General features: G+C 61.0%; 1 protein-coding gene across 8 annotated transcripts; it reads left to right on the forward strand.

Moving 5' to 3' along the window:
* Nucleotides 1-636: 636 nt before the first annotated feature.
* On the forward strand, nt 637-14,265 carry CSRNP2 (cysteine and serine rich nuclear protein 2). 8 transcript variants are annotated; one of them, XM_054807012.1, is made up of 7 exons: nt 2,331-3,786; nt 3,877-4,025; nt 4,878-6,700; nt 8,355-8,610; nt 9,051-9,310; nt 10,407-10,703; nt 10,932-14,265. In XM_054807012.1, exons 3-7 carry the CDS (start codon nt 6,650-6,652, stop codon nt 11,805-11,807), a joined length of 1,740 nt encoding a protein of 579 aa, XP_054662987.1. In that variant the 5' UTR covers nt 2,331-3,786; nt 3,877-4,025; nt 4,878-6,649; the 3' UTR covers nt 11,808-14,265. The 8 variants fall into 8 exon arrangements, with proteins under 8 accessions (XP_054662992.1, XP_054662987.1, XP_054662986.1 ...); XM_054807011.1 differs by having other exon boundaries at nt 2,331-4,025; nt 5,240-6,700; XM_054807013.1 differs by lacking the exon at nt 3,877-4,025 and having other exon boundaries at nt 2,331-3,847; nt 5,240-6,700.
* The last annotated feature ends 212 nt before the right edge of the window (nt 14,266-14,477 follow it).

Consider the following 14,477-nt stretch of genomic DNA (forward strand, 5'->3'; position numbering starts at 1 on the left):
AGGATGGAGCCCGGGAGGGCTGAGGCCAGGCCAGGGCGGCCCCCCGCTGCCCTCCACGGTGAGCTGCCCTGTGGCCTCCCTGCCCTCGGAGCTGCAGCTGGTCCGTTATTGCTAAAATAAGGCGCTTTTGGCCTCTTCTTGCTGTTTCCAGCCTCGCTAATCTCTTGTCTAGACTCCGCCGGCGGCAGCTTTCGGCCACCCCCTCCCCTCCAGCTGGGTTTCTGTGGAGGACCGCGGCCTGGAGCCCCCCCCGGAGGCGCGTTTGGGGTGCTCCCCTCGTCCCCTTCAGGCCTTTCCCCAGCCCTGGAGGGGGTGTGAAGCCTCCCAGGGCCCTGAGCTGCGTCTCGGCGGCGGGGCGAAGGGCACTGGCCTGGGGCCCGGCCTGGCGCCCCCCGCCCCAAACCTGCGGCCTCTCTCCCTCCCTCAGACACTTCCGCACTACATTTCCCGGCGTGCCCCGCGACCGCGCGTCCCTCTCCCGCCGCCGGAACTCGCTTTCCCAGCCTGCTCCGCGGGGCGGGCGGTGGTGGGGAGGGGAGGCGTGTCCGTCACGTGACGCGGGGTATATAAGGGGCGGCGCAGCGCCGGCGGCCCCATTGTTGTCGGCGAGCGGCGGCGGGGCGGGTCCGCGCGGCCGCAGCCCCAGCGCGCGCCCAGCCGCCCCCGGGAGCCGCCCCCGCCCCGCCCCGCCGACCACCGCCCCACCCGTGGGGACCCGGTGAGTGGGGTGTGTGGGGGGGTCTCTGCCCCGGCGGGGTGAGGGGAGGCGGGTGGAGGGGGGGGGGTCGGCCTCTTCCTTCTCTTGCAGCTGAGGGGGCTGATAGGGGATGGGGGGGCTTCTGTAGCTGGGGGCCTATAGGGGGTGCGGGGGCCTATAGGGGATGGGGGGGCCTCTGTAGCTGGGGGCCTATAGGGGGTGCGGGGCCCTATAGGGGATGGGGGGGCTTCTGTAGCTGGGGGCCTATAGGGGTGCAGGGCCCTATAGGGGATGGGGGGGCTATAGAGGATGCAGGGCCCTATAGGGGATGGGGGGGCCTCTGTAGCTGGGGGCCTATAGGGGGTGCGGGGGCCTATAGGGGATGGGGGGGCTTCTGTAGCTGGGGGCCTATAGAGGATGCAGGGCCCTATAGGGGATGGGGGGGCTATAGAGGATGCAGGGCCCTATAGGGGATGGGGGGGGCCTCTGTAGCTGGGGGCCTATAGGGGGTGCGGGGCCCTATAGGGGATGGGGGGGCTATAGAGGATGCAGGGCCCTATAGGGGATTGGGGCCCTATAGGGGATGGGGGGGCTATAGAGGATGCAGGGCCCTATAGGGGATGGGGGGGCCTCTGTAGCTGGGGGCCTATAGGGGGTGCGGGGCCCTATAGGGGATGGGGGGGCCTCTGTAGCTGGGGGCCTATGGGGTTGCGGGGGCCTATAGGGGATGGGGGGGGCTATAGAGGATGCAGGGCCCTATAGGGGATTGGGGCCCTATAGGGGATGGGGGGGCTATAGAGGATGCAGTGGCCTATAGGGGATGGGGGGCCTTTTCCAGCTGGGGGGGGGCTATAGAAGATGCAGGGCCCTATAGGGGATGTGAGGGCTTTACAGCTGGGGGGCCTGTAGGGGATGGGGGGGTCTTTTCTAGCTGGGGGACCCATAAAGGATGCAGGGCCCTATAGGGGATGGTGAGGCTTACGGCTGGGGAATATATAGAGGATGCAGGAGCCTATAGGGGATGAGGGGGCCTTTTCTAGCTGGGGGGCCTATAAGACACGTGGGATGCCTATAGGGCCGTGGGGGCCTTTTCCAGCTGGTGGGGGCTGTAGAGGATGTGGGGGAGCCCTTATAGCTGGGGAACCTATAGGGGTTTGTGCAGGCCTTTTCTGGCTGGGGGAAGGGGGGTCTGTAGAGGATGTAGGGGCCTATAGGGGATGTGGGCCCCCCCTTACAGCTGGAGGACCTATAGAAGATGCGGGGGACCCTGACAGCTGCAGGCCTATAGGGGATGGGGGGGCCCTTACTGGAGTCCTATAGAGGACGTATGGGACCTTTGCAACTGAGGCTCTGCCCTCTCCTGTGCTTTGGGGGCCTGTACGGGCTGGGGGGCACCCTTATATTGGGGGGGGCTATAGGGGATGTGGGGGGCCCTTGCAGCTGGGGCCCTCCCCTGTACTTGTGGGGGGGGGTGAGGGTCCTATGGAGGATGTGGGGTGCCCTTATAGCCGCTTCATTCTCCAGCTGGGGACCTATAGGGGATGGGGGGGGGGGGGGGGGGGCTTGTAGGTGGGGGTCACGCTGGGGTGGAGGGTGGGGCCGGTACGGGGAGGTCCCCAAGGAGCCACATAGTGGTGGGGCCCCCGTGGGGTGGTGGGAAGGAGCCGGTGGTGATGGTGGGACACCTTGGTCCTGAGGAGGAGCCATCATGGTGGTCCTGGTCCGGTGTCCCCGAAGGTGGGGAGGGGTCGTTGCATGGGGAGGGGTCCTTGCACGGGGCGGTTCTCCCCGTCGCAGGCGTTGGGAGGTGAGGAGGGGGCTGGGATGATCCCCCCTCTTGGCGGGCGCTGGTGCTGGGACCTTCACTGGCCCACGGTGGAGAAGGTTCCTCCTTGCCCAGCCCTCGCTGTGCCGTGGCCCCGACCCTCCTCGGGATCGTTGCGGAAGGAGCCGAGGTCTGGAGTCCCCCGAGCTCAGGTGCTCCGTGGTGGCCAGGACCAGTTGCCTCCAGCTGTCCTCGGCCACTGTCCAGCGGGGGCCCAGCAGCCCCTGTCAGCCAGCACAGGAGGTCTTACCCCCTCACCCAGGAGAGCATCCAGGAGCGAGGGTTCAGCTCAGCAACCCCACGCTCGCCCTCAGGAGGAGCTGGACCAGTAGGACAACCACAGCGATGTTCTGCTCTACCCTTGCCCTCACCTTGAGGGTCTCGCATGCCCCTCGCCTGCAAGGTCTCCCTCATCTTGAAGGTCTCCCATGCCCTCGTCTTCCTTCAGGGTCTCCCTCACCTTCGAGGTCTTTAGATCAAGGTGTTCCATGGAGCCACCATGCTCAACGTGGGGTGGACCCACCTTTATGACTCAATTCTGGTGACGGGCAAAGGGACCGAGTGGCTTTGGGGTTTTTTTTTTTTTTTTTTTTGGACCAGCCTTTTCCGTAGCACCCGCCTGACCCTCCCCAGGAGGTCGGGCAGCAGCGTGGGAAGATCTGCCCATCATCGATGGATGCATCGAGGTGATCCGGGGCTCTAGGACAACCCAGACCCATCGTTACCAATTTGTGATGCTGGTTGCGTAAGCGCAGGCTCCAGCACCGGCGGTGCTTGAGCCGTGGGAGCTGTAGCCTAGATTTACTCGTTAGCTGCGTTCATTAGCGGCAGAGTAGAAGACGAAACCGAATTTTCTGCCGTTTGTCGTAAAAACCCGAAGCCGGTCTCTCGCTGAAGCGCCGGTGGTGTAAGGACCGACCGAGGCTGAACTCGGATCTCCGGCGTGCCGACCGGCCGCAGCGTCCCTGAAACGCAGCCCAGCAAATCCATCAACCTCCAGCCTGCGGAGGCCAACGGCCGAATCCTGTGGGAAAACCTCCGACGACTAATTTGTAAACGAGCCGAACTGCTGAACTCTTCGTGGTGGCCGAGCGGCCGTCCCTTCTGTCCCCACCGGGGTGGAAATGATTTATTTAATCTCATTTCTTGGGCTCATCAATACGAGCTTCTGCCCTAATTCCTGCCCCGGGATAATTAACGCCTGGATTTGACGGACCACGGGCCGGGAGCGGCGTGCACCGTGCCGGGTGCTGAGTGGACGGAGGTGCGTCCGGATCCGACCGTTTGTGCCAATTCCTGGTTTAATTCTGTAGGAATTATCAAGCGTGAGTTTAATTTTTTTCCCCCTTCGGAGGGGGGTTTACGTGTCCCGCTGCATCCAGCCACGTGCTCGAGCGTGCCGGACCCTTCCCGAGCGGTGCCGAACCTAAACCAAAGTCCTTCCGCCGTGCCGGGCGGGGGGGTGCCGTGGGGCTCCCCGTCCTGTCGGCCGTCCTTGAGGAGGTGAGCTGCTTTATTTGCTGTTTGGAGGAAGCGCAGAGCGAGCTTTCGGCTTCTCCCTGGGTTTCTGTTTGCTTGCCCTCGGCAACAAACGCCCCTTTCCTCGTCCTCGGCGGGGGCTACGACGCGGGGACGGCGAGGTGGTGTTTCGGGGTGACGGTGGGAGCTGCTTTTCTGCTTACCGGGGAGCGCTGGAGGGTGTTTAATTCTGCGCGACCGCAAAGCTACGGGGCCGTGGTTGCTTTTGGGGTCGGAGGCGAGCGGGGGGTGCCGGGCACCTCGGCGCATTCGCCGCCACCCCCCTCCACCGCCGCTGCCCGACGTCACGGCGTGATGCTCTGCAGTGATGCTGCCGTGTCATCCCCGGCAATGCAAATCCTGCTGCATAATTGGTAACGAGGGAGAGAACCGAGCTGGGGAGTGACTGCCGGAGGGGAAGCCCTGTTTTGGGTGGGTTTCACCCCGGGGGTGAGACGTTTTCCCCTTGAAATCGCTGCCGAGAGCCCTCCTCGTCTCGGGGGGGTGGGAGGGGGGGGTGGTGGATACGAAATTGCAGCCTGGCTCCTTCCAGCCGCCGGCTCTGCCTTTGCGCTCCGGCGTCGCCTTCCTGGGAGATGCCGAGCGCTGCGACGGAATAAAATGGGTTCCTTCGGTTATTCCTCGATTATTTTTTTTTCTGGCTTTATCCTGCATGCCGTGATCCGATCTTAAATCCACCCGTTACCAACCAGGACAGGGTTGGGATGCTTCTCCGACGCCTGACGGGCTGCTGCTTAGCCCGGGGGTCTCTCCCTGTATATATATATATTTATTTTCTTCCTTCTTGCATATCGTTCCCACCTTTTCCTCATCCAGCTGCTGAAATAATCCCACGTCCCTGTATTTGACACCTCCGATCCCTCGAAACCCTGGGAGGCTTTTGTCAGGATCCGCTTTTGGTTCTTGTTTTTTATGGGAAACTTATTTAAACCGGTCTCCCCCCCCGCCAAAAATTGATGCTCGAGATTAAAGCAGTTTGTAGAGGGGAGTAAATACAAGGAGGAAATCTTGAGCATCCTCCGAGTTACTCGGTCCCCGAAACCCTTGATCCGTGCGGGATTTTTGGGAGCCGTCACAAAATCCGTAGGATGCCCAGAGGATCACAAAATCCGCAGGATGGCTCGGAGGGTCCCCGCCTGGTAATTACTAATTACTCTGAATATCTGGAATAAAACCAGAATTGCCATTTCGGTCTCCGCCTGGACCAGCTGCGACGGAGGAACGGCCTGGCAGCGCATCCGAGATGGAGCGGGGGATCGTCGGAGGCGACGCCGGAGTCACGGAAGGCGAAAGGAAACTCGTTAATGGGACTCGGATCCGTCGGCAAACGAGCTTTGGGAACCACAGCAGCATCCATCCCTCGCCCAGAGACGCTCCCGCCCTTCCTCCTCTCCCGAAAGCTGGGAACCAGCAAACCAGGAGCGTGGGGTTGGTTTTTTGGTTTTTTTTTTTTTTGCAGCATGACAGCGTTAATTCCTCGTGATGATTTGGGCTCGTTAATCGACTCCGGATGAGCTTTGAGCCGGCAGGTTTTCCCGATCGGATCTTGGAGCGTCGTGGCTGGACCGGCTCTGTCTCGGGAGGTTCTTTGCATCCCATCTCTCTCCTGAACCCCTCCTCGCTCCCAAAGGCAATTCCAGCAACGACGGACGTGAAAAAAATTAATATTTTCAGTTGAGCTCTTTTTGGTGTGGTTTAATAGCGAAAAGAAGGGGAATTGGGGTCACGCGACCCCTTCCTCACAGCGTTTGAGTCAAGTTTTTTCTTGCCGCATCCCAAATCCCCTCCTTGGGGCTTTATCTCCATTTAAAAACTGAACAAAACCTGCAAATGGTTTATTTTCATTTTTTTCCCCTCACTCCGCCTCTTCTCGCCATCATTAATAGATTTATTATATTATTTTTTTTTTCCCTGGCTGTATCTTTGGTTGAGGAGGGAGGAGGAGATGCTTTCCCTGCGGGATGAGCATCCCTGCCGTAGGCAGGACCCGGCTCTTCGCCCCCTCTCTCTTTAAACCTTCCCTTAAGCCAGACCTAGACTCTGGATTAAAATCCTCGTCTCACTGCAGAGTAAAATCCAACGTGAGGACGAGGGTCTCTGAAATCCTCCCGCTCCGTGCCGGGTCTCGGGGGCTTCTGAGCTGCCGGGCTCGGCTCTGCGCCCTGGGTGTTTTCAAAATTATTCTTTTTTTATTTCAAAGAAAGGGTAATTTGAGCTAATAAATGAATTAAACTGGCCTCTGCATCGCACGGGGGGCAGCTGCCGCCGCGCCGATAAAGGAGGAGGAGGAGGAAGAGGATGCCCGCGTGGGCGGGGGAGCTTTGACCGGGGAGAAATGAGATAAAACGTTTATTTTTCCGGCTGCCCCATCCCCTGCAGCGTCTCGCCGCTCCCCGTCCGCAGCCGTCCCTCGAGGCAGCCCCCCGGGTGGGCGCCCGCCTTGCGCCGTTGGTCCTTTATAGGAAACACCGTTACCAGGAACCACAGAATTATTTACGTTCAAAAAGACCTTTAAAATCATCGAATCCAACATCTCCCGATGGATCCGTCCAGGGGAGGATCCGGTCTCCGATCCCGGCCGGAGTTTGATGCCGGAGGTGGAGGCGGCCGGTCAGACACCGACGCTGATTTTCCTCGCCGTAAGCACCCGAGGGAGAGGGGGTTTAGATGATATTTTGAAAATTTGCTGTGGAGGGAATGGGAGAAACCGCGGAGAGGCTCCTCGTTAATTATCTCCTTCCTAAAACGAGGCCGATGAAGTTGGCTGAGCCCCGGGACGGGCAGCACCCGCAGGAGCCCGGCCAGGGACGTGCTGGGCACGGAAACGGGGCGGTTTTGGGGTGATGGAGGTGGTAAAACAAGGTGAGGGCGTTGGGGACGTGGGTGCGGCGATGCTCGAGCGGGTGTTTTCCGCCTCCGCTTATCCCCTGGGATGGCGTGCGGGATCAGCGTCGTTAAATCAGCTCCTTAATTGGGCTGACGCTTACGCTGGTTCAACAGCTGCTTTTTTCCCCCCCCTCCCTTTAGTAACAGGATTAAGCAATTTGCCTACCAAAAAATACCCCCAAAAGCCGTATTTAAACCCAAACCATGGCGTTGGCGGGTCGGGAAATCGCACCCTGCTCGGTGGATTCACCGCGGCCCCGGCGCTGCTGCGGTTTTGGCACCGGCACGTCCTTTTCGGGGGAGAAGAAGGGCACCGGCGTTTCATTTTCGGCTTTAAAGACGCTGGAAGCGACGCGGAGCCCGTCCCTGAGCTTTCTCCGGGTGCGGGCTGTGCCTCCCGCTGCCCCTTTGCCCCCCGAATCGCATCTGAAGACCCTCTGATCCCTCCCCCCGTCCCCCCGAGGCTGCCGGGTCCCGGGGTTCCGCAGGGATGCCGTTGGTTTTTTTTGAAGCCGGTTGTTCCGTTGCCATGAGAACGGCGGTTGGAGCGGAGGGAACACAAAGCGGAGAGAGATGAGACGGCACAACCGGGTGGGTGCTGGGCTCCCCCGGGGACGGTGGCAGCGGGGACGATGACGGGGGACCGGGCATCCCGGGATGCTTCCCGCTCCAGCCTGGCCCTGGGGACGGGGGATGCGCCGGATTCGGTTCAAAAACGGTTACAGTGACCCAAAAGCAGCGCGAGGCCGCGGAACGATGCTCGCCGAGTCTTCCCTTCGGAGGATCAGCTCCCAAAAATTCCTTGGCCCAAGCTGGAGCCGAGCGTTTCCCGGCTTCGGGCAAGCCGCCTTTTTTGGAGCCTAACGGGCAGGAAAACGCCAGAGACTCTCATGGCGTTGGGGGTTTATTCCCTTCCTACGTCTCGGATGGAGCCGTCGATCCGGCGTTGCCGATGGCTGGGTAACCCCCGGCGCGTCCCGAGGCCGTTTTGGGCTTTAGGGGTTTTTTAGCGAGGGAGTTAGCCGGCAAAGGTTATTTCACGGGCGAAGCGCGAGGTGCCGGGGCGGTGCGAGCGCCTTTCTTTATAAAACCGCCATCTCCTTTGGCTTTCGGTTCGGTTACGAATCGGTTTAGAACAGAAGAGTTTGGTTGGAAGGGAGCTGCGGCCGTCACCCTGCCCAACCGCCTGACCCCTCCGGGGCTGCCCAAAAATTCAAAATTTCATTAAATATCATGAAATAACATGAAATAACCGCACGCAGCTCCCTTGGAGAACGCGGTAACGCGTCAGGGATCGGGGGTTTTATCCGGGGTGGGGATGGGGAGAGCCAGGGACACCTTTCCTGGTTATCCCGAGTGACTCTGGCTTATCCGAAATGCCGTTACGGCTTTTCGCCTTGTCCGCAGGGACGCGGTGAGCCCGCCGGCAGCACCGGGGGCCGGCACCGGAGAGCTGGTGGCAAAGCAACCCCCCCTCGCCGCCCGCCGGCTCTCCATGCGAACCGCGGCCAAATGGATGCGATCGCGAGCGCCGGCCTCAAGAGGAAGTTTGAGGATGCGGACGTGGGCTCGCCGGGCTCCAACTCGGACGACGAGATCTCCAACAGCGACAGCGCCGATAGCTGCGACAGCGTCAACCCCTCCAGCTCCGCCGGTTTCATACGTGAGTGGTCGGGGACGGTCCCTGTCCGTGTTCCTTTGCCGTCGAGCACGAGGCTTCTGGATGCGGAGCTGGCTCCGCTCTTCCCTTCTTCATCCCTTACAACCCGTTTTGGGGCCGTGAGCAGGGTCCCATGGGTACGGGTCTGCTTGTCCGAGGTCCATCCTGGACCTTTTCTATCGCCCTGAGATATTTTGGTGGCGGTGTAGGGGTACGGGGATCAGCGGGGTTGCTCTGGGACGGCGTCGGAGGGAAGAGCTCAGCCCGTGCGGACGCAGCCGTCTTCCCAAAACCGACACGGAGCCGCCAGCACGAGCTCGACCTGCTCCTGGGAGCAGAAAATCCACTTTGCAATGGGGTGGGAGATCTTTGCGGGATCCCCCGAGGGTTCGTTGGGGTTTTTATGGCTCCTAACACCACCTCTCTGGCTTCCCCCGCCACAGCCACCTCCATCCTGAAGCGGCAGAAGCAGCTTCGCAGGAAGAATGTCCGCTTCGACCAAGTGACCGTCTACTACTTCGCCCGACGCCAGGGCTTCACCAGCGTCCCCAGCCAGGGCGGCAGCTCCCTGGGCATGGCCCAACGCCACAACTCCGTCCGTCGCTACACGCTCTGCGAGTTCGCCCAGGAGCAGGAGGTGAATCACCGGGAGATCCTACGGGAACATCTCAAGGAAGAGAAACTCCACGCCAAGAAAATGAAGGTATTGCTGGGGAAAAGGGGTGGCGCCGGTGAAATCCGGGCGATGCCGCAGCCGGATTTCACCTCGCTGAGCTTTGGTGGAGCTCGAGCGTAAGCCAGGTCGGAGGAGAGAGATCCAGGCTGCCGTTTCGCACGGACAGGATGGATTTATCGATGCTAAACTCTTCCTTTTCATTTCTTTTTTTTTTTATCGCGTCGCGGGGCATCAACCCGTGCCGGGTTCAGAGCTGTCGGTCAAACCTCGCCAGGTCCGTGTCGGTAGAAATTCCGGTCTGGGAGGAGGCAGCTGGGCTGCGTTGGGGGAAGATCGGGATCTCGGTGGCTCTGCCTGTTTTCCGACCCGTCCCCAGGGTTGGATCTGTGCCCTCGGGATTGCCCAGAGCCTGGGCTCTGCTCAGTGGGACGCTCTGCAGAGCCTGCGATCGGCTCCCGCTGCCCCGACAGCCTTTTGCTTTGGGCAAAGGGACGCAAATCCAACCGGGCGCCTCTTTATTTTCTTTATTTTTGAACTATTTTTTATAAACGGAGGCTTTTCCACCAGCTCTTCAGGAGGTCGTGGACATCTCTGTCCGCTGCCTCTGCGTGTGCCGGCTCTCAGAGGGCTGGGGACCCCTCTTTACCGTAAATGCCAAGATTTGGAGTGTTTGAGTGCATGGGGAGGAAGGGAGTTCGAAGGACCGGAGCAGGGAGGTTGAAGACGCGTTGCAGGATCCGCTCTGGCCCCTCCATAGCTTTCAAACCTCATTTTCCCGGGGCGGATGCTCTGCAGCTCCACGGCTGCTGCTGCTCTCCCAGGAAGACGGAAAAGGGATTCTCTGCTCTGAATTCTTTTATTATTTATTTTCCCCCCCCTCCCTTCTACAAACTGCCGTGAGCCCGCTCGCAGTCTGGCTGGGGGGGGGGGGGTGGAACTCGCACGGGGACGGCTCTGGGCAGGGGCTCAGCTCGCCGTGCCGGACCCTGCTTGGTGCTGGGGGGGCACGGGAAGGCTCTGAGCTGGGGGGGGGGGGGACCAGGGACGTCCATCCTCCATCCTGCCTCATCGGGGGGCGGGGGGGTTCAGCATCCAGGGCTGACCCTGCCCTCCCACCCCTCAGCTCACCAAGAACGGCACGGTGGAGTCGGAGGAAGCGGACGGCCTGACGCTGGAGGACGTCTCGGACGACGACATCGACGTGGAGAACGTGGAGGTGGACGACTATTTCTTCCTGCAGCCGCTCCCCACCAAACGCCGCCGAGCTCTGCTGCGAGCCTCCGGCGTTCACCGCATCGATGCCGAGGAGAAGCAGGAGCTACGGGCCATCCGCCTGTCCCGGGAGGAATGCGGCTGCGACTGCCGCCTCTACTGCGACCCGGAAGCCTGCGCCTGCAGCCAGGCGGGGATTAAATGCCAGGTGAGTCGGGGAAGGAGACGCCGGCGGCGAAACCGAGCTGCCGGGGCTCATCCTGGTGCCGGCATGCTCTCCTTGGGTGCTGGGCTGCAGCTTCAGCTTGTTTTGGGGACGCCTCGTAGGGGGAAAAACTTCCCCCAGCGCCAAATTCCCGGTGTCGGGATGGATTTTAAGCTCCGGGGAGGGATCCTCTGGGATCCTGGAGCTGCCATGTCTCCGTCTCCCTGCCAGGTGGATCGCATGTCCTTCCCCTGCGGCTGCTCCCGGGACGGTTGCGGTAACATGGCCGGTCGGATCGAATTCAATCCCATCCGGGTGCGGACTCACTACCTCCACACCATCATGAAGCTGGAGCTGGAGAACAAGCGGCAGGGCGGGCGGCCGCCGGCGCCGGAGGAGGAAACGGCCGCCGCTGCCGCTCACGGTCCCACCGGCGACTGGCTGGGGCCGCAGCCGGCCGAAACGCAGGACTTCCAGGAGTTCATGGCGGAGAACGAGACGGCCGTCATGCACCTGCAAACAGCGGAGGAGTTGGAGAGGCTGAAGGCTGAGGAAGACTCCAGCAACGGTTCCGGTGTGGAGAGCTTAGGTGTTTGCATCCTGGAGGAGCCCCTGGCCGTGCCGGAGGGTTTGTGCCCGGGTCTCGCCGCCCCCATCCTCATCCAAGCCCAGTTACCTCCGGGTTCGTCCGTCCTCTGCTTCGCCGACGGCTCGGAGCAGGCGGCCTCGGCGGTGGGCGACCAACCCTACTTGAACGATGGGCCCGTGGTCTACTACCAGGTGGAGCAGCGGCCGGTGCTGGGCACCAAGGGCGAGAGCAGCCCGGCAGAGCCGTCGGCATCGTCCTCCTGCCCGGGCGAGAAGGACCTCGGCGTCCTCCCCGTCCCCGTGGTGACTTGCAGCCGAGCCGCCGCTGCCGCGAGCAAGGGGGAAGCAGCCAAAAATCCTCCCTCGTCCCCGGAGGCCGCGCCGTCCTCCAAGGGCTGCCGAGCACCGGCTGCTCCCCGCTGCCCGCGCTCCCCGTCCCCCGTGCCGCCGGAGCAAGCCCCGGAGCGGCCGCACGAGCCGCCCTCCGCCGAAGAGCGCTCGCCCGTCCTGCCCGTGTGAGCGGCCCCGTTCCCCCCCCTCCTCGGCGCTCGTTTATTTATTGCCAATAATATTTTACGAACTGGCGGCGGCCACCGGTGGTTATTTAATTGCTGGGGGGGTGGGGTGGGGGGGGAAGAGCGGGGGCTGCTTTGTACAGAGGATTTTAAACGGCGTCCCCTCGCCCGGTGCCAGGAGCCTTTCGCTTGCCCGGCAGAGATGGTTTTCGCGGCTCGGCCGATGCCGGCGGCCGCTCGGTTGCCACCCGCGTGCCGGGACACGCCTGACCTGGAGCCTCCTCTTCCCACGGCAGCTCCTTCCTGTCCCCCACCGCAGCCCCGGGCTGCCAGGAGACCTCTGCCCTCTGGTTTTTAAGGAAAAAAGACCTTTTTTTTCCTTTTTTTTTTTTTTTTTGTTCCTTTAATGAATGTTTACCAGGCTGTGTCACAACCCGGCGCCTCCGAGTGATGCTCCCCCTTCCCTACGGCACCGCCGGCCACCGCAGCCGGCGCGAAGGGGCCAGGACGGATCGGGAAGGACCTGGAGCCGGCGGGGAGGTTCCGATTGCACAAGAGAGGCGACACTGCGGCCCGCGAGCTCTCCTAGAAAATTTTGGGGGGGGTTTAACCACCTCAATTTGAAGAGTTTGAGCCCTTCGCGGCCGCGATGGTGAACTGTGGCCGGCCGGCCGTCCCCGTGCTCCACGTCGGCCTCGAGGAACAGTCAAGGCATCCAGCTGCCGCGTCCCCCGGCCAGAAGCAGAAGCACTTTCCGTCCCCCCGGCTCCGCCAGCGCCGGGATGGGCACCCCCCCCCCCAACCCCCACTTCGCCTCCTGCCCAAACCGGCCCCCTCGAAGGTCTCGGCGCTGCGTCTCGAGGGGCAGGATGGGGGGGGGGGGGGGTCACTTCTCCGAGCTCCCCTTCCCTCGGCTTTAACCTCCGCCCTCGCTCCAGCCTTATCCCGGCCAACGGGACGCGTCTCCCCTCCGTCTCCCGCCGTTTCCCGGACTCTGGATGAGCAAATTCAAATTCACCTTTTTTTTTTTTTTAAGGCAAGAATCGGGAGGAGAGCGGGGAACGAGGAGCCCCCATGCCCAGGGGCTTCCGCTGCTGGAGGGTCCGCTCCAGCGCAGCCCCGGGGCTGCCGCCCTCGCTTCTCCTTGGGAAATAATAAAAAAAAAAAACCAAAACCCCTCGCAGGGGACGCTGCTCGAAAGTGGGGAGGAAAAACTGCGGCCTGACGAAGTGCTTTAATTGTTTTGGGGGGGTTTGTTGGGGTTTCAGGCTCTTCTTGTGCTTCTGGCGGTCGCCTCCCTCTGTCGAAAGGGGTTTAAAGGGGTTTTTTAAAACCCCTTTGCTGCTCTCGCCGCCTCGGTGAGCGGTTCCAACCGAGCCTTAAGCCTGGCAAAGCGGCTTTTCCCCGCCAGCCCCTTCTCCGCGGGGCAGCGCGGAGGGGAAGGTGCCGCGTCCCGAACCGGAGGGGCCGGGTGGACGTTTCCCCCCCCCGCCACCGCCCGCTCTCCCTGCCCTCGGCCGGCACACAAGGGCTAAATCCGGGCGGAACGAAGCCTTACCCCCTTGTCGGGCGCTTCGCCGGCCGCGTCCCCACGTCCCTTCCCGGCGGGGAGCTGCCACCGTGCCGGCGCCGGTTTGGCCGTGGCAGTGGAGGGGGGGTTTTATTATTTCAGCTCCCGCACGAAACGGAGCAACTCCCAGCTGGAAAAAAATAAAACAAACGGTGACACCCGGATGGGTTCAAGTCTTTTATTTTCCCCCCCCTTTTTTTTTTAATTTTCAACGGACTCTGCGCTCCCTCTCCAGCTCTGCGTCCGGGCCCTCGGCCACCGCAGCCAGGTCAGGACCCGCTCGTGACTCGTTAGGCGATTCGTTAACGAGCCCGGAGACTCCGTCAACCCGACAGAATGAATCCTAAGACGCCGGAGAGGACGGGTGCTTTCACAATAAGCAAAGAACTAATAGGATTTATTCTATTTTTACAAAGAGAACTATGCTGTTAATAGTGCAATGAAAGCGCATTTCTGCCTTTTATGATTATTAATTTTTTTCGGTTGGATTAAACGTACTCACTGACACTAACGCTGGGTCCTGCTCGATTCGTCGCCGTGTAAGAAACCAAACAGCCCGGCTCCTCCCTGGTGCTACCGAGCTGCTGCGGGCACCACGGCACCGCCGAAATCCAGGCGTCCCCCCCCCGCCCCCCCCCGGCTCCTCGTCCTATTTAAACAGTGACTCTGCGACTCCTAAACCGCCCCGTCTCACACTAAGGTGGCTTTTTTTTTAATTTTATTTTTTTAATTTTTCCAGTGTGAATCCAAAGCTTGTCCTCTGAATATTATTTTTTAATTTTTATTTCTCTCCCCCCCCCCCCCCCCGGCCTTTTCTGTTCTTTTCATGGTGATAATGCTGTATTTAAAGAGAATATTTAAGTGTAAAAATAAAAGAAATGCTCAAACTTGCACGGCGGGTTGTGTCTTAAAGGGGGTTAAACCCTGAATTCCTTTTGGTGAGGGGAGCGGCTTGAGTTCCTGCAAAAATAGCGAGGGCAGGGGTTAGGTGAGGGGTTTTCTTCTCCGGGAGGAGCTCAGAGCTGGCCTGGCACACAGGTAGGTGATTTCCACTCCTCCTTTTTCCCTAAATAATGCTTAAAAAGGACAATTTTCCAGGTGTTA

This window comes from Grus americana, chromosome 31, assembly GCF_028858705.1.
Source record: "Grus americana isolate bGruAme1 chromosome 31, bGruAme1.mat, whole genome shotgun sequence".
Taxonomy (NCBI): domain Eukaryota; kingdom Metazoa; phylum Chordata; class Aves; order Gruiformes; family Gruidae; genus Grus; species Grus americana.

Bases quoted from the DNA above. Each gene is read 5' to 3' on its own strand.
- CSRNP2 (XM_054807011.1), top strand. From the start codon at position 6,650: ATGCCGGAGGTGGAGGCGGCCGGTCAGACACCGACGCTGATTTTCCTC. The intron at 6,701-8,354 runs GTAAGCACCCGA...CCTTGTCCGCAG, and splicing joins CGACGCTGATTTTCCTCGCC to GGACGCGGTGAGCCCGCCGG. The intron at 9,311-10,406 runs GTATTGCTGGGG...CCCACCCCTCAG, and splicing joins TCCACGCCAAGAAAATGAAG to CTCACCAAGAACGGCACGGT.